The sequence below is a fragment of the Anastrepha ludens genome, chromosome 3, assembly GCF_028408465.1.
Source record: "Anastrepha ludens isolate Willacy chromosome 3, idAnaLude1.1, whole genome shotgun sequence".
Lineage (NCBI taxonomy): Eukaryota > Metazoa > Arthropoda > Insecta > Diptera > Tephritidae > Anastrepha > Anastrepha ludens.
The window spans coordinates 127,218,242-127,243,287 of NC_071499.1; the positions used below are offsets into that span (position 1 = coordinate 127,218,242).

General features: G+C 41.5%; 3 protein-coding genes across 9 annotated transcripts; 1 reads left to right on the forward strand and 2 right to left on the reverse strand.

Annotated features, from left to right (window-relative positions):
* Window positions 1–3,209: 3,209 nt before the first annotated feature.
* On the reverse strand, window positions 3,210–8,126 carry LOC128859143 (exportin-5). Of its 3 annotated transcripts, none has more exons than XM_054095898.1 (3): window positions 7,630–8,126; window positions 3,774–7,560; window positions 3,210–3,664 (listed from the first exon to the last, which is right to left on the reverse strand). In XM_054095898.1, exon 2 carries the CDS (start codon window positions 7,504–7,506, stop codon window positions 3,811–3,813), a length of 3,696 nt encoding a protein of 1,231 aa, XP_053951873.1. In that variant the 5' UTR covers window positions 7,507–7,560; window positions 7,630–8,126; the 3' UTR covers window positions 3,210–3,664; window positions 3,774–3,810. The 3 variants fall into 3 exon arrangements, with proteins under 3 accessions (XP_053951873.1, XP_053951875.1, XP_053951874.1); XM_054095900.1 differs by having other exon boundaries at window positions 3,774–7,568; XM_054095899.1 differs by having other exon boundaries at window positions 3,774–7,579.
* A 217-nt stretch (window positions 8,127–8,343) lies between these two features.
* On the forward strand, window positions 8,344–24,849 carry LOC128859141 (protein ELYS homolog). Its single transcript, XM_054095892.1, has 10 exons — window positions 8,344–8,680; window positions 8,749–9,342; window positions 16,758–17,071; window positions 17,163–17,571; window positions 17,639–17,829; window positions 17,954–18,296; window positions 18,368–18,963; window positions 19,060–24,414; window positions 24,486–24,618; window positions 24,675–24,849. The coding sequence occupies exons 1-10, from the start codon at window positions 8,533–8,535 to the stop codon at window positions 24,746–24,748; spliced, it is 8,157 nt and encodes a 2,718-aa protein (XP_053951867.1). The 5' UTR covers window positions 8,344–8,532; the 3' UTR covers window positions 24,749–24,849.
* LOC128859142 (uncharacterized) lies at window positions 9,569–15,724 on the reverse strand. Of its 5 annotated transcripts, none has more exons than XM_054095897.1 (5): window positions 15,364–15,724; window positions 14,391–14,614; window positions 14,237–14,315; window positions 11,177–13,961; window positions 9,569–11,112 (listed from the first exon to the last, which is right to left on the reverse strand). In XM_054095897.1, the coding sequence occupies exons 2-5, from the start codon at window positions 14,579–14,581 to the stop codon at window positions 9,977–9,979; spliced, it is 4,191 nt and encodes a 1,396-aa protein (XP_053951872.1). In that variant the 5' UTR covers window positions 14,582–14,614; window positions 15,364–15,724; the 3' UTR covers window positions 9,569–9,976. The 5 variants fall into 5 exon arrangements, with proteins under 5 accessions (XP_053951872.1, XP_053951868.1, XP_053951870.1 ...); XM_054095893.1 differs by having other exon boundaries at window positions 14,391–14,619; XM_054095895.1 differs by having other exon boundaries at window positions 14,391–14,693.
* Window positions 24,850–25,046: the final 197 nt, after the last annotated feature.

Here is a 25,046-nt window from a genome sequence, read left to right on the forward strand (position 1 = left end):
CGATTATCTCATCTAACTATAGACCCACGAAACAAGGTGGCGCCAAAGTGGATGGGGTGATAAATGAGTGGGTTTAAATAGACATGTGAAGAGGTGCAAGCCATATATTGAGCACGTCTGGGTCAATACTGGATTTTATATTAATAATAAGCAAGAACTCGAATCCCGTAACAATAAGCAGGAGCCCCTGCTGAGTTTGGTAATATGTTGTTGTTGTTGTTGTAGCAGTATCTTCGCCCTGTCAGTGTAGTGTAATTACCCGTCGTCTTCGTCTAGCTCATCTAACGGTAGGCCCAGGAAACTGGCAGTTTCGACGGGTTGGGTTCAGAGGGAGAGAGGTGTTAGATGAGTGGGTTTGATGGGGCATGTGAAGAGGTGGTTAGTGTCGTGCGGGGTACCTTCACATGCTGGACATATGTTTAGTATGTCGGGGTCGATTCTGGATAGGTAGGAGTTTAACCTGCTACAATATCCAGAACGTAATTGTGCCAAGATTACGCGGGACTCTCGAGGAAGCTGGAGCTCTTCGTCTGCGATAGGTGGTGGTTGGACTCCGATAACGGCATTCGGGGGTCGGGAGCTTAGGAAGGTGGTAAGGGTCTTCCGATGAATGTCGTTAATTGCCTGTCTGTATACTGTCTGATCCTGGAGTGGTCTGTCCGTTTTGTCCTGGATCTCGTCCACGTAATTGAGGAGGTGTCTCCTGATGTGCCTGGGAGGTGGCTCAGGCTCGAGCAGGTGTCTGCATGGGTGAGGCCTGCGGTGACACCCAAGCAGAAACTGCTTGCCGAGCATTTTGTTATGCTCCTTAACCGGGAGCATGTGCGCCTCGTCGTGCAAGTGTTGGATAGGGGACATCAGGAGACATCCTGCCGCGGTCCTGATGGCAGTATTCTGGCAGTATCACTGGTTCCAGGCGACCAGACAGGCGCGGCATAGTTCAGAACCGGTCGGCCTATTGCTTTGAAAGTCGACAGCAACATTTCTTTGTCTTTGCCCCAAGTGCTGCCGGCAAGCGACTTGAGGACCTTGTTGCGATTCTGTACTCTCGTTGCAATAGCGGTTGTGTGCGCCGAGAAGGAGAGCAAGCTGCCAAAGGTGACTCCCAAAATTCTGGGGTTGTTTATCGTCGGTATTGGGGTGTCGTCGACGTGTACCTGAAGTGGCAGCTTGACCTCCTTTGTCCAGGTGGTAAAAAGGGTCGCCGTGGATTTAGTGGGAGAAAGTTTTAAGTTTCTCGCAGTGAAGAAGCGAGAAAGGCGGGCGAGGTAGTCGTTTACTTTTGAGCATAGGCCATCAATGTCATTGCCCGACGCCATTATCGTGCAGTCGTCGGCATATGAGACCAGTGAGACTCCCTCTGGTGGCTAGGGGAGTTTCGAAATATAGAAATTGAAAATTAAGGGTGAAAGGACACCACCCTGCGGTACTCCTTGCTTTATTTTTCTCTGTTTTGAAGTTTGGTCTCGAAATACTACCGACGAGTGACGACCACTCAGGTAGTTCGCGGTCCACCTCTTCAGCCCTGGCGGGAGTGTCGACTGTAAAATGTCATCTAGTAGCGTGGCGTGGCTGACTGTGTCGAAAGCCTTTTGTAGGTCCAACGCTACTAGGACAGTCCTCTCGCAGGGGCGGTTTTGGTTTAGTCCGCGGTTTACCTGGGTGTTTATGACGGTGAGTGCCGTGGTGGTACTGTGCACTCTACGGAAACCATGCTGGTGTGGGGCTGGAGTCAGGTGTTGTGTGAGGAGTGGGAGTAGAAGGGCTTCAAGTGTCTTCACTACTGGGGAAAGGAGAGTTATCGGACGATAAGACTCCCCTTGGTTGGCGGGTTTCCCAGGCTTCAGCAGTGGGACCACTCTCCCTAATTTCCACTTATCAGGAATAATGAGAGTGGCCATGGACAGGTTGAAGACCTTTGTGAGATATTCTACTCCCAATGGACCCAGCTTTTTCAGCATCAGCATGTTTAGTCAGTCGGGGCCAATGGATGTTCTCAGTAAATTCCGCGAATCTGGTCCAATCAGCTTTGTTGAAGTTGATGTATGACCGGTGATCCGCGGAAACAAAATCGGCGGGTCTCTCGATCGAGATGATAATGGGCAAGTGGTCTGATGCAAGCGATAGCATAGGTCGCCAGGTTATGCTATTTATCAGTCCAGCACTAGCAATTGTTATATCAGGCGAGCTGCTACAATTGCCCACTACCCTAGTGGGGGCGTCGTCGTTTACAGTGCTGAACGTCGAATCGTCTATCTGCTCTGCCAATAGCTGTCCCCTACGATCATTTGGCAGGCTTGAATGCCAAAGATCGTGATGCGCGTTAAAGTCACCTACTACCAATCGGTTTTCTCCCCTGATGAGCGCACCAATATCGGGGAGATATCCTGCCGGCCAGCAGGTGACAGGGGGTATGTAAATGTTGTAAATTTCGAGCTCGGCATCGCCTGACCGGACAGATATACCTTGACGTTCTAAGGTGCTGTCCCTGCGGTCGATGCCTTCATCAATAAGACGATACTGCACTGAATGGTGTACTATGAACGCTAGGCCACCACCGTTGTAGTTTGGTAATATATTCCTATATACCTTTTCGTCATTTAGTACAGTTGATTCAGTCTCTCTTTATTTACTGGGCGTGCAAACATAAGAAATACAAAGTGGCAGTGGCGCAAAATTAATTATCCATTTTTGTTTTTGAATAACTTTTTTACTAAATAAAGTAAATGAATTTGACTTACAGAACTCTTTATTTGGACCTTTACGCGCTTTTGTTTTCAACTTTGCCGTGACAATTAAACGTACAAAACATTGTTGTTGGTCTAGTGCCACCACCTTCAATAAATGCGCCTTGACGACACCTAATTATTGATGTTTCCCCATACATGTACGAGCAATGCTACTCGAGTTATGGTCATTAGCCGGATATAAATCCGGGTTGTTCCGGCCACTTAAAACATAAAGCTTATGTCTTCACAAGATATGAATATATTTGCTGCTTGAAACAAATTTATCCTGAATCTGAAATCTGAAAGTTATATTGCACCCTATTCGTGTTTTCGTGCGAATCGAAAATTGTATATTTTAATTCGATCAAAAAGAAAAATACGACCCATTGTTTTACTTCCGAATTATGCCACTTGTTTTCCAATGCAAAGTGACAAATTTACCACCTCTGCCATATTTAACAACCACATATTTTTGTATGTACTATTCAAGCTTCACTCGGCTTAAACTCAATTTGTTTATTTCGTTCGTACTTCACTTCTTTTATAATATCTTAATAAAAATTTCTAAAGTCTTACATAATATTTTAAAATATTCATAAAAACAATGCCAATTTTCGTAAATAGAAATTATTTGAAAGCTCAAAATTAACATAGGATTTATATACGCATATATAATATTTTTATAATTAATAAATTATTTCATATGGATGTAGCTAAATAATTTCGTTCTCCTTTTCGTAGTACAGTTGATGGAAAAGTGGGCATACATATTGCCGAACGGCCGTTTCCTCCATTAATAAGTAAATATGTATGTAGTAGTTTGAACTGCATAATGTTCCTTTCCCTTATATGCAAGCTGCAAATACGAACTCATCAACGAAAACCCTATTTGTGGCGCAGTAACAGAGCGGGAGAAGTGTTTAATAAAATTCAAGCTGGAAAATGTAAAGTATTAGTAAGACCTTCAAAAAGTACATGCATAAGTGCTTAAATCTTTAAAACTTTTTAAAAATAAATCTACCAATCTTAATTGAAATTACTCACATTTTTCTACAGTTGCATGCCCTGCTTTTTTTACTGGTCACTTTTCCGTGCGGAATAGCTGCGTCAATCCCGCATTTTCTGTAATACCAACAATATCCGTATGGGGTTTAGGTGCGTGCGCCTGCATTGGCGGCAAATTGAGAATTTCGATTTGGCGGCAGAACATCTGATTTACACTGCGTCCCACCAAGCGTGCGGTCATCTTCTTAAATATATCTTTCTTAGCTTTGTCCACTTTATTGCCCTTCAAGGGCGCTACGCTCACTTTCTCATCAAATTTATGTACATCAGCTCCACTGACATTTGGTATATTTCGTAGCACATCGCTAAGTATAGGAAATTTGGGACGCAGCAGCTCGTAGAATTGCACACCGAGCGTTATGAGTCCAGCCTGATTGGCTTCATGCATACCGTGCACCTGGAGGCCTTGCAAAACCGCATGGAACGCGGTCATTGCTTTGTGTTGGTCCATTAACTGTATCTCGTTTGTGGCCAGGAAACGCATCACCGGCGCCACTACATTAACCGCCTTCATGCTGCAGGCGCTATCTTGCCAAGAGAGCGCAGCCATCAGTGTCATTAGTATATGACTTCCGGTCGCATCATTGCGTAACAGTTTCGCACCCAAGTCACTGATGATATCTGATAGCAGTGCCGATTGCGCTGCACGAGAATGTGTTGTGCCATCCATGGAGTGCTCTTCTGGCTCCATAGCAACGTCGGTTACATTTGCAGCAGCATGCACATTGTCAGTGCCAAAACCGACTAGCGCTATTTTTAACACGTCCAGATATTCTCGCGTTAAAGAACGGTTCAGCATATCCTCCAGCACCTCTTGCGTATCATTCGACTCCTCGTTCAACTGACCCGATTCATATAACGACGATATATATGTCCAACGTTGAACCAGATGATAGCACATGAAAGGAGCAAAGTGTGCAAATATCGGCACCAGTACCGTATCGTAGAAGGCGGGCGGGCAAGAATATACAAACGGTTTGAAGAAAACACGCACGATGGGGCGCAGTCGATAATCTGGTACATCTTCTAGTGAAGCGAAAACGGTATTGATTAACGCGTCAGAAATACCTTGCAACTGATAGAGATCGCGTCCTAGAGTTGGTCCCGCAGAGCCCATCATGTGGTAGCAGCCTTCGTATAACAATGACATGAACTGCTGCATGCGGTCCACAGTACTTGTCACCGTTTTGACAGTTGGGTCAAGTGGGTCAGCTGGTGGTGTGCACACGCCCAGCAAAGTCTTTTTCTCGTGCTCTAACATGGTGTATACATTACGAAAATCCTCTGAGAGCAAAGCCTTCGCTTGAGGGCGGTAGAGCTCGTTGAGCACGCGCATTAATGCAAGTATATGTGGCAGCAGGGGAATTATATGTGGTGTGGCTGGATTGCGGCAAATGGGGTTGCCGAGCTCGGTGAAGCCTACAACGAATCCGCCGCGGGATGCACGATCCGGATCATCAGGCCATGTGCAACGTTTAATAACAGCTAGCACCACGTTTAGTGAGTCCAACAAAATACCACGATTTATGCAGAGTGGATCTGATTGAAATGCAGTTACCGCCGGTTTATCGAGCCCCACGAACTGTATAAAGGTATATGCCGATTTGAACACCTCCACAAAAGTAGACCAATGCCCAAGCGTGCTCTTCATAATGTTTGCAATGAAAGCAGTCTGCCGTTCATAATCACAAAAATGATTCGATATTAACATTAGAGCCTCCTGTAGTGTAGTGCGTTCCATTTTGCCTAATGCATGCCGCGGATCATCGAGCAGGACCTTCACATGTGTGTCAATCTGATCGAAAACTGGTAGCAGTAACAGTGGATACTTATGACCCAGTTTAACCATGAGGGAAGCGGCGTGACGACGCAAATTTTTTGTGGCTTGTGCGCGCGTTGTTAAAGTGCTTGGCTCGGTGGGATCCCGAAATACAAGTGCTTCGAAAATACGCTCCAACACTCGTGGCAGCAATGCTACGCCGCTCATAGCTACGCAATTATTCGGTGTTATCTGACATGAAGACATACTGAGGAACACAAAAAGAGCCGAAATGCAGGACAACAATATGGAGAGTAAGAGCGGATTACTAGTCTCAATTTTCAAGCACTCTTCCAGCAAACGCAGTCCTGATTGCACCGATGGCCGTTCTGACACCAAGAGTATACGACTAAGAACTCCATCGATAACGCAAACCAAAGCTTCCCATTCCATATAAACGGGATCATGTACAGAACAATTAACATTATCGCGTTCGGTATGTGCTTTGGCCAGACGAGCGTTGAGCCACTGTTCGCAATACGTGAACGTAACGATAGGCTGAACGAGGGTTGACTGGCGAAATACCTCCAAAAAATCAGTGCGGCAGCGGTAGTAGAACACCGCAAATTCCTCCTCACTGTCGTATTCTAAGCAGATATATGCGGCCGTCGACACTGAGGTGGGTAATGAGCGCGTGCTGGGATACTGGGTTTTAATGATGCGCGGCGCGATAACGTGTATCAGTTTCGGAATGTATGGGACCACAGTTGCATCCTTGGAAATGCCATCATGTTTGAGTAGCATATTCCAGATTAGCGATGCATCATGCGCCACCGTCAACGAGGGGTGGCGTGCGAGCAGAAGTAAACATTCTAGAAATATTTCAAAGTGCTGTGGCCGCTGTATGCTGCCATCTTCTTTACCCCATAGTATTACGATTTGTTGACCCAAACCGCTCAGCATATTCAGAAGCTTCTTAAGAAAATTATGGTTTTGCTCTAAGGCGCCAGCGACGGCTGCATCTGGCAACATTTGGCTGGCCGTAAAGATATAACGCATCGGATCTTCGCCGAACAACATCAGCAACGGTTTACGCTCCTTCACCTGGCCCTTTCGATTGGTAATCTGTGAGAGACACTCAGCTGCGTTGCATTGGAATGCTTTGTCGTTCAACAAAATGCAAAGAATTTGTAGCAACTTGCAGTTATTGGAGGTGATGTGGTTCATTGATACCCATTCCACGAATCCAGTTAGTGTTAATAACACCACTTCTACAACGCGGCCGTGTGCATTCGCTTTCTGAAAGTTTCCGTGCGCAGTGGCCTCACGAAAGGATGTAACATGCAGCTCGATAAGTCGTTGGAAAAATTCAAATATGTCGTTCATATTGTTGTTAAGCGCCTGATACATGTCCTTGCGTCGCTGGTTTGATTCTATGGTCTGAAGCAATGCCACATCCTCGACGAGGCGTAGAAAAACCAATAGCACCAGCTCCGTCTGTGGTTCGCCTTTATTGCAAGCTTCAGATAACTCAGATAGCAAAGTCGTCCACTGCTGTGGCCATTCGCGTTTGATCATTTCCACAATTATGCGCGATAAAGCGTCCTTTAGGTGTGCCAAGCTTGCATCTTCGGCCGGACCAACACCAAAATGAATAAGTTTCATAGCGTTTTCTTTTATGAAAAGCTTTTCCTCATGTGAAATACTATTCCATTTAAATTTAATTGTGTATTCCATTAGTTGTAAGCCAAAATGCTTGACATTTTGGCCGAATTGTTGACCGCTGGCTAAGTAAAGGCCAACTTGTGCACATAACGGTGATTCCTCCTTAAATCGTTCGCAAGCCATGTAGGCTTCCATGCGCGACTGCTGGGCTGTATCTGGACGCATAATTAATTCAATTGCCTGTGAAAGCTCTTCTCCGAGCGCGGCTACATTTCCACTTTGTGTCATCTTAATGCCGGTGGTCCGCCACTTGCAATTATCAATTTTTTGTCTTCGGCCGACCTATGAGTATGTGTTATCGCTAAATTGTCGTTACCTCAAACTGCATTGTTGAATTTCATAAATACTCACCAATATGACACGTATCCTATGAGCCCACACACAAAAAGTTTGAAAAATTTTATTTTTTCTTCTAAACTCTGTAGAAATGCCTGGTGTATGCGGTTTCCGATGTCCAACTTTCGTATCCTCCTTCTACACAGAATTCTTATTTCTTTGCTATTCGTTTTTTTTATTTTTCTTCTTCGCCGGCCGATATTGTTTTTTCATGTGTTGGGGTTTATGTTTCAACGGGCGATTTAGTTGTATGTCTTCTTTTATGCAAAATTTATCTTAAGTAATTTTCTTATAAATCAGACTTCAAAAAATGTGCTAAAGTTAATTTGTTGCGATTTTACACAGCAAAGCACACAGCTCACAGCAAACCCGTCTCACCTTGTGCAATACAGGGTTTGAAATGTCAATAAAGGACTACTCCTCTTTGACACACACACAACTCGTATTCTTGACGAATGACATCAAAACACTTTGTAGTAAACTCGAGACCATGATGAAAACAAACGAAAATCTCTGAGTGTGAAATTTGTGTCTTTAATAGAAATTAGGAATAGTATTGACTTTATACTTTTATACTTTTTAAGATATTATTATTAAATATTTCCGGTTTAAAAATTCAGCAAGTTATTTACATTATTCTTTACACTCTCTACACGGTCCTACGCAACCCTGTATCTGAAAAAGTGTTTGAAAAAGTGTTTTGAAGCGCCAATCGCAGTTGTCAATAAAATTGTTAGCAATCACTGAACATACTCAGTCGGCAAGGAATCTAAAATAGGAGCAAAAAAATCTTCCGTATACGAAGTCCGCGCGAAATTAATATAATTTTTTAACAAATTTCAATTGAACGTGGAAGATTTTGAAGAAATAAACGTAATTTTTATTGAGTGAAACTGTGAAATTTGGAAGTAGTTTGATATGGAGTGGTACGAGATTGCAGTAGATGGTGAGCGCACGGTGAAGTTCCCCTCGAGAGCACTTCAGCCGGATGCTTCTCAGCATCAGCATCAAAAACATTTTCAACAAAGAGATATTGCGGCAGCAGCAGCTGATGAAGATTGTGCTGGTAAATATTTGCATACGAGTCATCTTCCTAATAGCACTGTTTAACCTCCAAATTTGCTACAACTATAGTGCCTCAACAATTAGGGGGAATCATAAAACGCGGTGCGTGGAGTTGGTTAGCTAGCGGTAATGCATTGGATATCACTGCCTTACGTACAGGACAAACTATTGCGACTTACGAATTTACGGAAATTCTCGGGTATGACAACTGTTGCATACGCTGTGTAGAAGAACTATTTCCGGAAAACACTGAAACGGTTCTTTTAGCCATATGTTTGGAATGCTTTCGCGCCGCAGGAGGTGGTTGCAGTTTTGTAGCAATCTATTCTATAGAACATGGTCGAGTATTGAGTTGTATTGAGTTGTCATTACATATTACGGCAGCAGCATTTGTGAGTGGAAATTGTTGCCGGCGTTCATTGTTACAAAATTTCGATGGCTGTTTATCAGTGGGCAGCGAAGAAGGTGTTATTTTACTTCTGGACTTAAATATAAAAAAGTTATTGAGCGCGTGCGGTGAACGCATGGGTGCACCAGTTGGGCAGCTAACTGATACGATAACAGTGTGTAAGATTGCGGACTATAATTTACCACTCGCTGAGATACATCGAACATTCCGACAAACCCGACAGGATGACGCCCACTTTGGATTACAAGTAGAAGGTGAGTAGACATAAATTATTTGGGCTGTTCTTTCTATCCTGCTGTCTTGTCTACTTATGAATCAGTGTAATAGCTTTTAGTTGTTTGATGCCTTAAAAATTTAGAAAATAATCGAGTTAAATTCTAATGAAGCTATTAAAAGATACAGTATTGCATATCGTATATTAAATTCGGCGGTTCGATTTTTTTTCTAAATTAGGTTGCAAAAGAAAAATTCCCTTATAAGTTTTATTGAAATCGATATTTCAGTTTTGAATTTATTTTTCCTTGTAATTAAGATAAGTTCCATACGTTAAGCTTTTCAACTTAAATAAAAGATATTTTGTTTTGCTTTTATTTTAAGCACTAATACTTCAGACTATTACCAACAGAAAACTTCCCATAGGTCAACCTAAGAACGTTAGATTTATCTCTTTTAACTGTATTTGTTTCTTATAATTTTCAACATTATAATTAAACATAAAAACTAAGTTAGATATATGGTATATATATAAAAAAAATTCCACATGGGTATTAAAATAAAAAGATTTTAGTTTCATGGCTTTAAACAAAATGCGAAAAGCATTAAATAAAAAATTCACCGAGATGACAACGCATCAACAACGCCACCAAATGCAAGTGCTCTAAATAGCGTTTACTCGTCATCATTCCTCATTTCCACATCCAGCATACCACATATCATGTAGGATAAGTCATCAGTAGGATCACCATCGTCCCACATGCTATCCAGACACGCTTCGTCAAAATTGTCATAGTTAAAAGTCATGGCCATGTGGCTGCTGCTCTCATCGCCACCACTACTCAAATCCATAAACTCGGTCATTTCCTCGCGCGTTTTATTCATTTCTGGCTCTGGCATTCGTAATAGGATAATACTTTCGATATGCTTTGTCTTAATCTTTACTACACCATGCTGCGTTCGCAAATGTTTTAACACATTAGGTCGATTCAGCTGCATATAATTGCAGAGTGTGCAGATGTGCATTTCAATCTGCTTAGCGCGTGCATTGTATGTGTAATCTTCCACTAACTGGCCACGCTTGCGGCACGGTAAATGAATATGGCCCATCATAGCCGATCGCGTGGTTTTGCGAATGTTACAACCACTGCAACGAAAGGCATATTCTCCCGTGTGCATCGAGTAATGTTGATACCAGTAGGGGAGCTTAAAACAGCACGTCTTACTGCAAAACACACATTCCGCTGCATATTGCTCCTGCCCGTTGAGATATGGACGCATCTCCAACAATTGACCACCTTGGTTGCGCACCCGTGCTAAAACATCCTTCTGTATACGTGAAGTATACACCTCGCAATCCGGATGTTCGTTGACGTAGTGGGAGACGGTGCGTGGAATGCGCTTGTTACAAATCTTGCACCAGTCACTGCTACCCGCATGCCAGTTAATGTTTATGTTCCTGGGCGCTTTACTGTCCGGCTCAAAAAGTAAATCATCTTCAGCGTTCGTCGAATCGCCCGATGTGCTATCGCATGTGATTAACTCTGGTTCAACTGTTTTTGGCTGCTGTTTAAATTTTTTAAGGCTCTGCTTACGTGGCCGACCGCGCTTTACTCCCGACACATCCTCCGCTGCGCGAACAGGACCTTCTGCACGTTTCGGAGCGGCCAGCAGTCGAGTCGGCACTACTTTGTAAATGCGATGCGAACGAGGCTCATCGTCTTCGAGACTCCCTTCTTCTTCATCATCAATGACAATGTGATTGTTGGCAAAATTCGTGGAAATCCTACTTCGGTTTTGTGTTGTACTTTCTAAAAAGATTATATCAAAATTGAACTTTTAATGTACTTTAAATCCCTTCTCTTACAAACTTACCACTATTGGTCGTTGCCGCAGTTGATCCTTTCACATTTTTACCATGCAATGTATTGGCAAACGTTGCTAAGTAGGCACTTTCGAAGGATTTCACTTGCTGCTGCCGTTGTCTCTTCGCCTCCAGCCTTTTCTCCTCCGCCTTGCGTTGCACCAATGCCATCATTTGCGCATCCTGGCGACGTTTATCGGCAGCTGCTGCTTGTTCGACTGTAGGTGTTGCGACGTCATCGGCTTCCTCAGGCTCATAGAGAAAGGTTTCATCGTAACAACGTGTACGATGCTGCCGTAACGATTTACGACGTTCTCCCTGACCTGCACTACTCTTTTCTACCTTTTTTTCGTAGTACTTCGCTGGCGTATATTCCTCATCGCCCTTTTGCCGCTTTCGCTTATCGTCGGTTGTTGTCGCCCCACCATTGGCAGTGCCATATTTAGCCAATAAATCCTCATAGGTACACGTACGCGTTGTTATACGGCCGGTATGCGCATCTGTCATCAGCGTCACATTGTTGCCAATCTGTGTGCAAACACCTGCACAGAAACGCAGACCTTCGACCGACAGCCGACAGTCGTTCGTATAGAATGCGTTGTATAATTCACGCGTAAGCTGCCCATTTGTCGTGCCATCTGATGTGTACGCATTGACGTTGAGCGTAGTGCGCAGGTCTTTTATGCGCGCAAACACCTTATATCTGAGAGCACTTTGCATTAGGACCAGACATGAGTGCGAGGCGATCTGCTGGGGACTAGCGAAATTCTGGATGAATTCATCCAACCATTCTCGATAGATTCGCTCCTGCTGTTGCGTCACGGATAATGACTGCAATTTAGAGTTTTTCGACAAAGAAGCTGACGAAGTTGCCGACGTAGTAGTTTCTTTTTCTTCCTCTTTTGCTGTTGTACGGCGATTGGCATAGAAAGCATTCGGTATAATAATATTTTTGTTCGAAAGCGTTGCAGAGAATGCAAGCGGATTATCACCGGTTGTTACTGTAGCCGGTAATAAATTCACAGCATTCAAAAAGTTCGATTGAGGTGTGGGTTTGAAACTGGTCGGCGGAAATAGCAGTACACTTCGTGGTGTCTTCACTGCAGTTGCACTCGGCGACGGCGTTTTGGAAATGAATGCGCGACAGGCTGACGGTATTGCGCCACCTGATAAGACTTGACTTATTTTTAGTGGTTTTTGTGCTTGCACAGCTGGTAGAAGAGTTCTCTTCTTACCCACCGTCGTGGGCTGGGCTGGCATCTTATTCAAAGTTCTTGTGGCAACTGGCGCCAGATTTTGACGATTTATACGACGCTTTATCCGCGACTTATTATTGCGAATCACATCATCTTCGTCCGAACTATCGAGCAGTTCAATTGTCTCAGTGACGGATTTGGCTGTTTTAATAGTAGTTATGTTAAATTGGTGGCCAATTGCCGCCGATTCCTTATTTACCTTTTTCACTTTTGTGCTGTCGTAAGCCGAGTCGTCGATTTTTTTTTCGTTCTCCTCATCAGTATCCAGGCAAATGGGTGAATCACGAGATTCAATAATCTCCACATCGTCATCATCATGATCATCATTGGTCAACGGCTTGGCAATCACTGATGGTGTAGTTCTAGTCGTATTAGTGGTATTTAGGTTTACGCTGGTCGCTGCAGTTTCCCCACTACTTTGTTGGCTGTTATCCGCTTCTATCTCTGCAGCGTGTTCGCTCTCCGCCTGGCCAAGTGGATCATCACAATGTGTCGTCTCCTCTAGTTCTGTCGCAGTACCACTCCGGCTGTCTATTTCCACAGCGAACTCAACTGGTATAGAGCAATTTTCTTCGTTATTGCCCGTATGCGGTTCACTGTTTTCCTCAATCTCGGGTTGTAACGAATGTGCGTCTTCATCGTATACATTTTCGGTATCATTTTCATTTAACTCTTTAGTGCATTCCATAACCTTTGCATTACTATCGCTACCTTGAGTTATTTCCTCTTGTTCCAGTGGGCTCGTGTTGTCAGAATGTCTCTCACCATCGTCAACGTTTTCACTGTATTTCTCACCAGCTTTATTCTCATTATTTTCAGTGCAATCGAGGTTTTCCATTTCCTCGTCTCCAATCTGTTCTTCTTCCTCTCGATCACTCTTGTCTACTGAGAATTCCGCTTCATCCGCAGAGTCAGGCAAAATCATTTCATCTTCGGCAGGTCCCTCTGGAATTTTAATTAATTCCACTCCTTCGTATTCCATCTCTTCAGTATCTTCTGGGGTTTCAAAGTTGCTAATAGTTTCCTTGCCAACGTGACTAAAATGCACATCAGTTTTTTGACCGATTTCTTCTAAATAAACTTTCTTATTATTGCCAATTTCGTTCTGGGTTGTTGATGCTTTAGTTTCATTTTTGGAAAATTTTGAGTTATCGTCTATTTGTTCTGATCCCGCATCGTTTTCCAAATCTTGTTTGTCGGACGTTGCAGAACTTGATTGTAGTACTTTTTCATCATTTTCAGTTTCTCTGATCAAACTCTCCAATTTCTTATTTATAATATCGTTTTCTGTGCTTTCACTGGCTGTTATAGATTCTTCACTTGCTCTTTCGAAGTTTTCATTTTCTTTCTTACCCGTTTCATTTACGATTTCATATTTTTCTTGAAGGAGCTGTTTATTTTCTACAGTTTCACGTCCATATTTTTCTCCTGCATTGACTTTTGGACTCAAACTAAAATTTTTAGCAGTCTCTAGGTTTCCCAAATTTTCTTTAATGTGATCAATATCCTTATCGTTCCCTGATATACTTGCTGTGTTGCACTATGCATAAAATTAAAAACAAAAAACAATTAGAAATGTCGTGTTGGAAAGAAAATGCTATGGGTTAAATATAAAATATATGTAATATATATAAATTTAATTGAATTTTATTAAAGAGACAGTACTTGACAATATTTTAATTCTTTTTTTTTTTTTCTTGTTTCATGTTTTAAGTTTTTTCTTGTTTTTGTAATATGTTAATTTTTTCTACCAAAGTTTAAGTCATGCGTACATACACACATATATAAAGTAAACTTCTTAAATCCCACATTTACCTCTTCATGTACAATATTAGTAGCATTGGGTGCATCCTTTAGCATTGTTGCATACGTGTCCAGTTCCTTCAGTGTCCAACTGCAAAGTTCATTAAAAATGAATGCAATTAAAGGGTACTCTCAGTTGGCAATTGCCATTTAATCTTGTTTATACCTGTCACCCGCAGCCTGCTGCCCACACAACACTTGCTGCAGTAACTTTAATTTCCTCAGCTCTTCGACATTTTCATTTTGTAACGTTGCGGTCGCAATGCGCTGCCTCAAGCAGGGCAACAATTTTTGCATTTCATTGACTTTTTGCTCATAGTCTTTGTATTGTTGGTGTAACTCTGCGGGTTCCATCATGCTGCTTATAATTTAGCAGGTAATCGGTTCTATCTAACCTGATTATGTATTGGTTTAGCAAATATGTATCCTTATTATTAAACTATTGATAATTTCTTTGAAGCAGCTGCTTCTGACTTGAATAAAAGGAATACATAGATATTGTGCCTAAAAATTGTCTGCCATTTTAATTGTTTGTGGACAAGTCAAACTGCTGTGTTATTTACAAGAAGGGCAACATGAAATTAATTCGACGCTACATTTTTGTTTAGACGTAATTGTTGAAATTTTTCTGAATACAAAAAAATGTATATACTGAAAAGTAATACATGCATATAGTACACATATATTTATCTTCTTTACTTAGATCGGAAAAGAGAAATAATATTAAGTTAAAGTTTTATTTAAAGTCTTATTTAACTTTTAAATAAAATTCTGCACAGGATCTTTATATTTTATTTTATTTATTATCATTTCATTGTGTTTAATAAAATCGCTTATCAGAATCAGGAACATTTTTTAGTTCGTTTGATAGTGTATAAAGAAGAAATTGTATGTAAAAAAAAACTTTTTTTATAAAAACGGTATTTAGCTACACTATGAATTTCCGATGATTAAAAAAAATGCAATTTTATTTGCATTATAGTAATTTTGAATAGCGCTTAAAAAATAACTTTGAGTTAGAATATATAAATGAGAAATATTTAGAAAGAAATTGTACCCAGCAATTTGGCTTGTCACAGGGAAAATATAAATTTTAAACACACACGCAGAGCATAGCAACAACACTCATACAAACGCACATTTACAACAAAGTGGCGATGGTAGCGACCGACATGGGCTATCGCACCGCCGTTGCTCGCAACCAGGCACCCCTATAAAAATATAAGCTGAAGTTGATGCCCTCTTGGCTGAGGCGCCACTGTTAATTAAACATATATATATTTTTTTCAACGCTGTGGTAGGGCTTGTAATTTTTTTTCGTTTGCGTATTTTTCCTTTGTTGTACACTATCTTGTGTAAACGCTTAAGTGAAGCGCAAATTTTCAAGTAGTCTGCACTTCCAAAATTAATTCAAACTCTTTAAAAATTGAAAGCAATACTTTACACTCTGCACGCACAACCAAAATTTTTGCCACTAGTCTCATTTTTTTCTCCAATTTACCGCTGTCAGTGCTTTGATGCGTCACATTGTAAAAAGTATAGTACTTATTGCAAAATGTAGTCAAAAAAGTAGTAAGTTTAAAAAGTAGTAATATGCTTGGAACTATTTTTTTCTAAATTTAGGAGATTTGTAGTTAAATTTTTTTTAAGTAAATAATTTTGTTTAAAGACACTGTTTTTTTTTTTTTTAATTCGAGGCAATCAATCATGATTTACTGTGTTCATTAAATATGTCAAACCAATATGCACATAAGTACGTTTGGTATAGTAGTAGGTAGTAGAGCGTGAATGCTGAGACAGCACACTGTTTAAATATAAAAATTAACTACAGGGTTGCTTTTGCCAAATGTCAGTTATGGTATGCTTTGATTGACACAAGAAAAAAATTAGAAGCAGTGGTGTTCTTCTCCGCAGTAAAAATTATGCATAAAAAATTTGGTTCTTGAAAACTTTTTAGCAGGCATACAGTTATCTTACAAGATCTTAAAAGTTTTTGCAGCAAATAAAAAATATAGGATATATGTATATACATATTTATATTTTCTTAAATGTATTTTATCTTCTATAGTTTATGCAATTAATTATTGAAGTTTTATTAATTAAAAATTAGTACTTTATCAAAAATTTCATTTCCGAGCATAAATTAAGCATAAAATTCTTCATAAACAAATTAGGAAAATTGCTTACAATTCTTTATCGAAATAATGGTCAGATTTCATAATAAACTCGCATTCCGTATTTTTACCCATATTCAATCACACAAACCAAAATTGTAATTCCTTACAATGCGCTATGAGTTTTTTATATTTGAGGTGTATCGAGTTTTTGTTGCTATAATATTATATAACATTCTGTATATACATGCACCATACATACATATGTATACATACATTATTGAAGAAGCCTGCAAAAGTAATAATCTTGGCGGAAAATAAATAATCTTATAATTATACATTTTTAATTCTGTATCTATCTTTTTTTTATTTCTTAAATCGTTATTTCTTCATAACTTCACCTCCCTCTTTCCTCAAAGTCATCGACACCCCTTGCGCTGTTCAATGTTTGCTACCCATCGACGTGTCCTTGGGCCTAGCAGTTGGCCTCGAAGATGGACGTTTGGCTTTCTACGATTTGGCTGAAATGCAAATATTTCACATAGCCATACCGCAGCCAATGTATGTAATGGCCCCAGTAATGAAGTTATCGTATCTAGAACCCTTAGATGATCCCCGCCATTGCCTCTACGTTTGGGCGATGCATGAAAATGGAGAAAATTTGAATGCAGTTCTGCATACGCTTATATATGAAAAGCGCTTGGTGGAAGAAGATGGGTTTTACTATTTCGAGGTAACTAAAATACGCATGCATATGTGCACACATATATGTATAGGTAACAAACAATTGGTTTTATATTTTTTTATTATAATTCCCTTTGCAGTCTTTTCTCACGAGCATACCACGTCTTCAACTGCCATTGGAGTCGACCAAGAGTGTCACCATTGGTTGTCAGTCAATTAGCAAAATTCAGAATAGCAGTTTCAATATTAGTTTAAGTTGTGGTCTCAATGCCACACTTGCTGACGAAGATGGATATTGTTTGAGTGCACTAACCTGGTATTCCACACTTGAAGAGAAGAATAAGCTACTCATTTTTGATTTGAATCAATGGTACAAAGAGGAAATGCCAAATAGCTTTATGAATCAGAAATGTCCCAATTATCTGGCTGGTTATGTACTGAGTGGGCGCCAATGTGCTCTAGGCGCTTTCCTTAATCCTAGTACCATTGCGCACTTCAATTCGTTGCAGCGCTTTGAAGAGCATTTCTATCCGAATTCTCTCAGTTTTGGTGTGTTGTGTATAAGAAACCATTGCTGTGTATTTATTTTATATATTACTTTCATTCTTCTTTGTAGATTGCGTACTCTTATTGGAAGATAGCACGCTTGGCTACACCTGGATTGGTGCGCAAAATAAAATCATCAATGTGCTGCGTGCCAGTAACTCGAGCATTTTCCTCGAACCGGATATGTATTTTCGAGAGATTTTGCGCGCGCGCTTATTGCCGCAATTTTCTGAATTGAATGTGGACTCCACATTCTCTCGGGTAATATAAATTATTAATTTGTGATTAGGTTTAAACATTTAACCAAAAAATGTTTAATGTTTGTTTAATTTCATTACACATCGTATATTTCACGATATTTAGTTTGAAAATTTATTTCTTTCAGCTTGCCATTTATGAAACGATTTTATGTGTGGCATTGGAGCACAATTGTTTTAGTCTGCTTCGTGATTGTGCCAAATGCTGGGCAGATGGCAGTTTTATGGGCTCCAATTTCACTGTTACAACAGGTATTTCACTCTCTACCCTTACCGATTGGATATGGAAGCGCGCCACTGGAATCAAAACGCGCTGCAATGATCTTTCGAAAGGTCTTTTCGACTATGCCGGCTATCCATTGGATCCGCGTGAGCAGAAAGAGTTGGGTTACTTAACACGTCAGCTTAAACTACTCGCCGATTTGCTTGGTGAGGTGCTATCCACTGGAAAGCGCTATATACCTGATAAAGGTTAGCAAATAAATTGATATGAAATGAATATAACATTTTTAACATTCCACTTAATAAAATGTTTTAACCAGTTTTCCTTAACCTCGAGACGCAAAACAAGTCGATTAGAATGGCGTCCGAGTACCAAGATGTTTTGCTTTGGCTTCTTAACATCGGTTTACTTCCAGAAATGCAGCATAATCGTAACAATCACAATTCATATAAAGAGCATTCCAAAGCCAAAGAAGACATTAATTTCATTCAATATCCTTACGATGATTTGAAAAATTTATATGCGCGTAGACGTGCCTTTTTCGCTCGCATCAATGAAAATTTAATCTCAAAAAAAACTGGTAGTTGTCGCTTACTCTTCATAGATGCACTCATTACTCATGAATGCAAGGGTGATGTCTTGCGTGAATGTTGGTTGGAAAACGGAGGCAATGGTCTTTATCCTCCGCCTTCTATTGAGGCCATGCTACGTGTTATGCTTGTGCCGGATGTAGAGTTTGAAAGTAAATGTGCAATTTTGTTATATTTCTTTTTGGATTTGCATATGACCATCGACGAGCACGCGCACAAAGAAGTTGTGGAGAGTTTTGTAAAATTCCCGAGCGTTTTCAAATTAACTGCTGCTCTGATCAAGACGGTGCAATCGCTTTGGAATCTAGATCATGGACTATTTATGGTAAGTATTGAATGAAAAAAAGCTAGAGAGCATCTTACTAGAGGTAGCGTCACAATTTTGCTGTATTTTTCGTTAATTTACAATGCATTACTTTAGCCCGCTGTCGATGAATTCATATCGCCCTTCAACAATAATCAAACGTACACCCAATGGATGCTTGAGCTACTCATTGAATCTCTACTGAGCCAAAACGCTGCCGACTTTGCGTTGCGCATACTTGAAGCGCGTTCTACTCTCATATCTCCCGTACTGAAGCTAAAAACACTACTCGCCAACGATCTAATTTCCGAAGCCTTCCATTTTTCGCGCTCCAAACAAGATGACTCGCTACTGGAACTTTTTTTCAAATGTTGTCTTTGCGCTGGTAAATACGGCGTCATACGTGATTTGGCGCTAAGTGAGCGGGAGGGCCAGCTGGTACAACGCATATTACGCACCAGTAAAACGCATGGTGCCGAAAACTTGCACTTCGTTTATCTTTTGCAGAAGTCCAAATATATTGAAGCCGTTTCATATTTGGATGAGCTATCGCGTGCGAAGAGTTTGCGCACGAATTACGGCAACGAGGGCATTGTTGTGGACAGTGCCGATACGCCGAATTTAGTGTTATCCGCCTTCAATACTACGATGGCGCCAGTGACCCAAGGTTTGACAGATGTTTACTTTCGTATTAAAAATAAAATTAAGAAGAAGGAGGCAGACAATCGCTCGCCTGTGCCACTAAGTTGTCAGCTCATTAAGCAGAATGCAAATAATTTACTCGGTGGCATTTACCACAGCTCAGCGCTGAGCGCACACTTTGCCACTTACTATTGGGGGGAAATGGGTGATGAGCGGCAGCGTAATGTCGCTTCCGCCAGCGCATTGCTGAGTGCGAATAATGCGCCATTCTTGCGAAAGCCGCAGGTAGAGACGTGCCATCTCCATATGAAGCAATCTGCTCAAAGTGGTGTGTCATATCCACAGCCCTATAGGCTGACCGAGAAACGGACGCTAGCAGAACGAGAAATGGAACTAGATGACGCGACTGGTGAAGTGTCCACAGCGCTTAATACGATCGCACAGCCACGTAAACGTCGTCGTTTATTAGGTCAGGAAATTATCAAAGACCTAGGCCACTTCATGCAAATTAATAAAACTGCAAGTCAGTTAACGGCACATGGTTTTGATATGCAGACTGCATACAAACCGGAAGAAAATACAAATGAGTTGACACCACAAAAAATGCCTGCAGCATCTACGGAGTTTCTGACGCAACCACTGATAACGCCGCGGCGGTGCTTGAATGTTCTTGATGAAAGCCGTAGTGTGGGTATGTCGGCCACTACTATTTCGGAGCTACATAGCATACTCAAAACAAGCAATACACCAGAGAGAACCGAACGTGGTTACAGTGCGCGTCGTGAGCTGCATTCGGCGATAGATGAAAGCAAGAATTTACGCTTCAAATTACCAGCTACGGAAATAGTGAAAGATTCTCCAGCGAAATTGAAGCATGGCGATGCCAAAATAAACACAGATATAGGCAAACGACGTATAGTGTCCACATCAACTATTATCGATGAAGCTGACGAAAACGTTGCGAGGGATGAAATGCCTCATGCAACAACGGAAACTCCAAATGAAATAGCTCAGCAGGACATTGAATTGGCAGAAGATGAAGCCATTGACGAACTGCTAATTGAGGTGCGACACGAAATACCGCCTTCCGCTACTTCTTCTCCAGCTAACCAAAAAGTAGTGATGCAAGTCGTATCAGGGGAACCGGATTCTTCAAAAAGGATTCAGGTTCTCGAAGAGGAGGAGGAAGCTGAAGACTTCTACTCACCACTTTCTTCCCGTAACAATTCACTGATTATAGAAGGTGTACGTTCACCGATTACATCGACAACAGCTACATTCGCTTCATCAGACTACGAATCAAAAACATCCAAAGTATTCCGTTTTAGTGGTCCCCAACCACGTAAACCACTAGCACGCCTTTCAGCCGAGCGCAGCCAAAGTCGTACTCCAGAAAAACAAATGCAGGAGCGAAAGGAAGAAAAAGAAGAAAATCAGCAATCACCAAGTTGCGTAGAAAAACAGTCGAGTAGCAGGCACGCTAGCGTTACTTCCTCGGGGTATTCGACAGCCGTAACTAATGCAGTAGACTGCCGCAAACCGAGCTTCCAGATAAAATCTGTAATGTCTTTGGCTAGCAGCGACTTTGCGCCATACAGTTCATCGTCAAAAATAAGCTCCACTCTGTCGAAATTCAACTTAAAGGACACCACGGTACAAGAACAACGTGGCAAGCTCTCTGAATGCAGTACAGTAGTTGGCAGCTTCAGTGTGGAAGAAAGCAGGTTTCCGGGAACTGAGGAAATTGACAACATGGAAAAGCCAACAACTGCTTATATTCAGTTAAAAAGGACGGCTAGTGAGTTTGTGCGACCAACGACAGTACAGCATTTGCACGCCAATACAACACTAGACATGAGTTCTTACGAATTTACTCTAGCGGAGGATGGCGCTAAACAAAAGGCAGCAGTCCTGAAAAGTATGGAAACAGATGAGTTGATGAATATGGATGAAGATGTAGAACCTGAAATTGAGGAAATCACCGTCAACAAAGAGCAGCAAGTTCCTAAACTCAAAGCTAAAAGTAATGATTCTGTAACCGCCCCGGCTGAGACTGACTTGTATTCAGACGCGCTTGGCATAACCGTGCAGCATGCAACGGATGTGGATATTGACGAAAGTGAAGACTCCAATGATGTAGTTGCTTTGTTTAATAACCCGGAAGCCGTGGTGGAAAAGCTTAAAAACAAAACTGCAGCCGACGAGAGTGATAGTGACGTAATTATCTTATCGTCCTCTGCATCGTCGCCGCAAATGCATGTTGACCATCAACAATTTGATTCCGACTCTGAAAGTGACAATGACGAATCTGAAGAGGGCGAAGAAGAGGAAGATGTAAGCTATGAACATTATACGCATAAAGCGAATTCGGCTGGGAATCTCAGTGATTCATCGTCTATAGAAGTCATCGAGGAAAGCCACAGCGATGGTAGCGATAGATCCGGCTCCGGCGAAATGACTAGAAAGTCAAAATTAAGAACGAATATATTGCGGGAAGAGCGAGAAGCATATGTACATGCACCAGTAAATGAAAACGATTCTGAGGAGAGTAGTACTGGTGAGAATACGCAACATACAAAGAAAGAAAAAAGCAAAAAGGAAAATATCACAGATATCCAGAGTGATAGCAAAGATTCAAACAGCAGTTCTGCATCGGTAGAAAATGAAGAAAGAATCGCGGTTGAAGAGGCCGCTTCAAGCTGTGCTGATTATGAAGAGTTGGTATTGCGTGAAACTGTTGTTTTTGAGGAGTCCGAAGATGATCAACAGTCAGATGAAGACAACCAGGAAGCGGGTTCATACTTCAGTAAAAGCGTGTTTATGCAAAATGACGCCAAAATTACAATAGAAGAATTGAAAGTGAGCGCATACAATGCAACCTCGCAAGAAATCTACGTGGAGCTGGGCGGTGATGTGTTTTATTGCGACGCCGAAACAACCAGCGAAAGCGTTGAAATGTATGTGAAACGCGACGATGAGATAAATGTTGTAGTGGCTAGCACTTCGAAGAAAATCCTTACACATACAGTGAACCTTACCGCAAAACTACCAGAGGAATTGCTGCAAGGTGTTGAGAAACCGAAGCTAAATGAAAAAGTTTCAACTCACTCTATAATTGATAAAGACATAATTGAAGAACACAAAAAGGTCAATAAAAATATTGGTAGTGATGTCGCAGCAACTGTCGCAAACAAAGATGGAGCTGAAAAAAGACCGATTTCTGCTCCTGCATCCCCGGAGGGCAAGAATAAATATAGAATTGAAGAATCAGAAGAGGGAAAACAAATCAGTTTGAGAGTGGGAGTAAAAGAAGATACAAAAAAGGCTGAACAATGTTTACAAGAAGAAGGGCAAATAAGTATGCGAGGGAATGAAGGCGAAGATATAGAAAAGACTAAAATTGAAGAACCGGAAGAGGAGGATCAAATTAGTTTGCACGTGGACGAATGCGATCTCAGTGAGGTTGAATTATTGGAAGTTGACGAAAATGGAAAAAATCCCACTACAGAAAAACAGTCAACAGTTAAGAGTACATCAAAGACTGCAGAGCTTGAAGAATCTTCACAAAAGCCGCAAAGCCCAAAATCTCACCTATTAAGTGAAAGGGAGAGTAAAAGTGAACTCCGTAACTCTCCACAAAACGATTCCAAATTGCTGGAAAAGTCCTTGCGATCGTCACAAATCTCAGTTCCTGGTGAGAAGGCATCTCTTAATCGCGAATATTCTACTTTAAACACTTTGTTAGAAGAAGGCGAAGCCAAAACTATTTCGTCAATCCCCAAGAATACACGTTACAGTCACCGAGGCACTTCTGTACCACCCCTAGTCGACTTGACTGTGAGCCCAGCATTTGACGAAATTATTACACCACGGCGCAATATACGAGGTATTTCGATGCCACCCCAAACCACAGCTCAGCAAGAGCAAGAAGCTTCAGTACACACGCCAGAAAGGAGTACCAGCAGTCGCCACAGTAATCGCGCCAGTTCAGCGCAACCCAGTGAAGAAATGATTGCTCTACTTGGCACACCGCGTACGGGACGGAGTTCACGAGGTGTATCCATGCCGCATGATGTTGATGAAAATGACAGTTTCAACATGCGCTTGCGCACTGGCCGCGGCACTTCGGTACCACCTGCTACAAAAATTGTCGCGCGTCGTCGTTCAACTTTGCTCGATCCCGTTGACGAAAATACGCCAGTATTGGATTCGCCATCAACCCGTACACGCTCACGCATGCGTCTGAATTCTACTGAGAGCGAATTGCATTCGTCGATTGTAAGCGGTAGTGAACAGGCCCCACAGTCCAAACGAAAGCGTCGGTCTTCAATAACGAGTAACGTCTCGGAGCACCAAACTACACCGAGCAGCAGACGTACGCGTCGCAGCAATGCTGCTGCTGAATCCGAAATTACAACCAGCGAAGCAGGTTCACAAAAAACTCCTGTACGAAGGACACGCAGACATAGTACCAATGCAGAAAACCTAGACGCAATGACGTCAATAGATAAGAACGAACTTGAAACACAAGAATCGACGAACACAAATGAAAATGGTGCGGAGGAGGTATTATACTCATCAGCGCGACGCTTGACACGCACTCAACTGGCTATTATGGAGAAGTCGGCGGTGCTCAGAAAAATTAAACCAGTTGAAGGATTGCACAGTGGAACATCCAAATCACCGCCTACAACAAAAGGTGCCCGGAAGCGTCGCAGTTCACGCTCCACGGTGCCCGACAGCGATGATGTCGAATCGATTTCATCGCACAGAAGTAATATTTCTGGCACACAAAAGCGTCGTGTGACGCGCAGCTCGGTAAAGGATAAGGTGAAGAATTAACAGTTTTTTCTTAACGTTTCAATTTGTTTGTATATAAATTATTTTACTTCACTTATCAGGAGGAGAACGATGATGATTTGGTCAGTGTTGGCAGTTCTGTGGGAAGTGAACGGCTGTATATGTTGCGCTCCAAAGAACCTAAAAGCTCACCGAATACTACTTTGGGCACCATACTAGAAGATGAAGGGGAAGGTTAGTAGATTTTGCAAAAAATAAAACAATGTGTGAAATTTTTTTTAAATTTTCAGAAGCGGGACCAAAGAAGCGTTCTATGCCAATCAAAAAGCGTTTGTCTAAGTCACATGGGGAACCCAATCCATAAGGTCAATGCTCACTTTATATAATATATTTTTGTTGTTGCAATTTGTAAATTGGGCAGAAAAATGTCAATAAACGAGATAAGCATTGAAAATTTCTTACACACATTCAAGGCGAATCTATTAAAGGTGGTGTTGGTAAATCAGTTGATTTGTTTTTTTTTTTTCTTTCGCAATATGTAATGTAATAATGTAGCTGTCAGCAGAGAATAAAACAAGGCGAAAGCATTCACCCAGCTGAATTTTTCGCCATAGATATGGCTTACGTCAAAATGATATGCTTTGTTTGTATTGGTATGTGTG

Coding starts and splice junctions, on each gene's coding strand:
- LOC128859143 (XM_054095898.1), bottom strand. CDS start 7,506: ATGACACAAAGTGGAAATGTAGCCGCGCTCGGAGAAGAGCTTTCACAG.
- LOC128859142 (XM_054095897.1), bottom strand. CDS start 14,581: ATGATGGAACCCGCAGAGTTACACCAACAATACAAAGACTATGAGCAA. Junction 14,316..14,390: donor CAGCAGGCTGCGGGTGACAG/GTATAAACAAGA, acceptor TGAACTTTGCAG/TTGGACACTGAAGGAACTGG. Junction 13,962..14,236: donor CTAATATTGTACATGAAGAG/GTAAATGTGGGA, acceptor TTTTATGCATAG/TGCAACACAGCAAGTATATC.
- LOC128859141 (XM_054095892.1), top strand. CDS start 8,533: ATGGAGTGGTACGAGATTGCAGTAGATGGTGAGCGCACGGTGAAGTTC. Junction 9,343..16,757: donor CTTTGGATTACAAGTAGAAG/GTGAGTAGACAT, acceptor CTTTCCTCAAAG/TCATCGACACCCCTTGCGCT. Junction 18,297..18,367: donor GCGCTATATACCTGATAAAG/GTTAGCAAATAA, acceptor TGTTTTAACCAG/TTTTCCTTAACCTCGAGACG.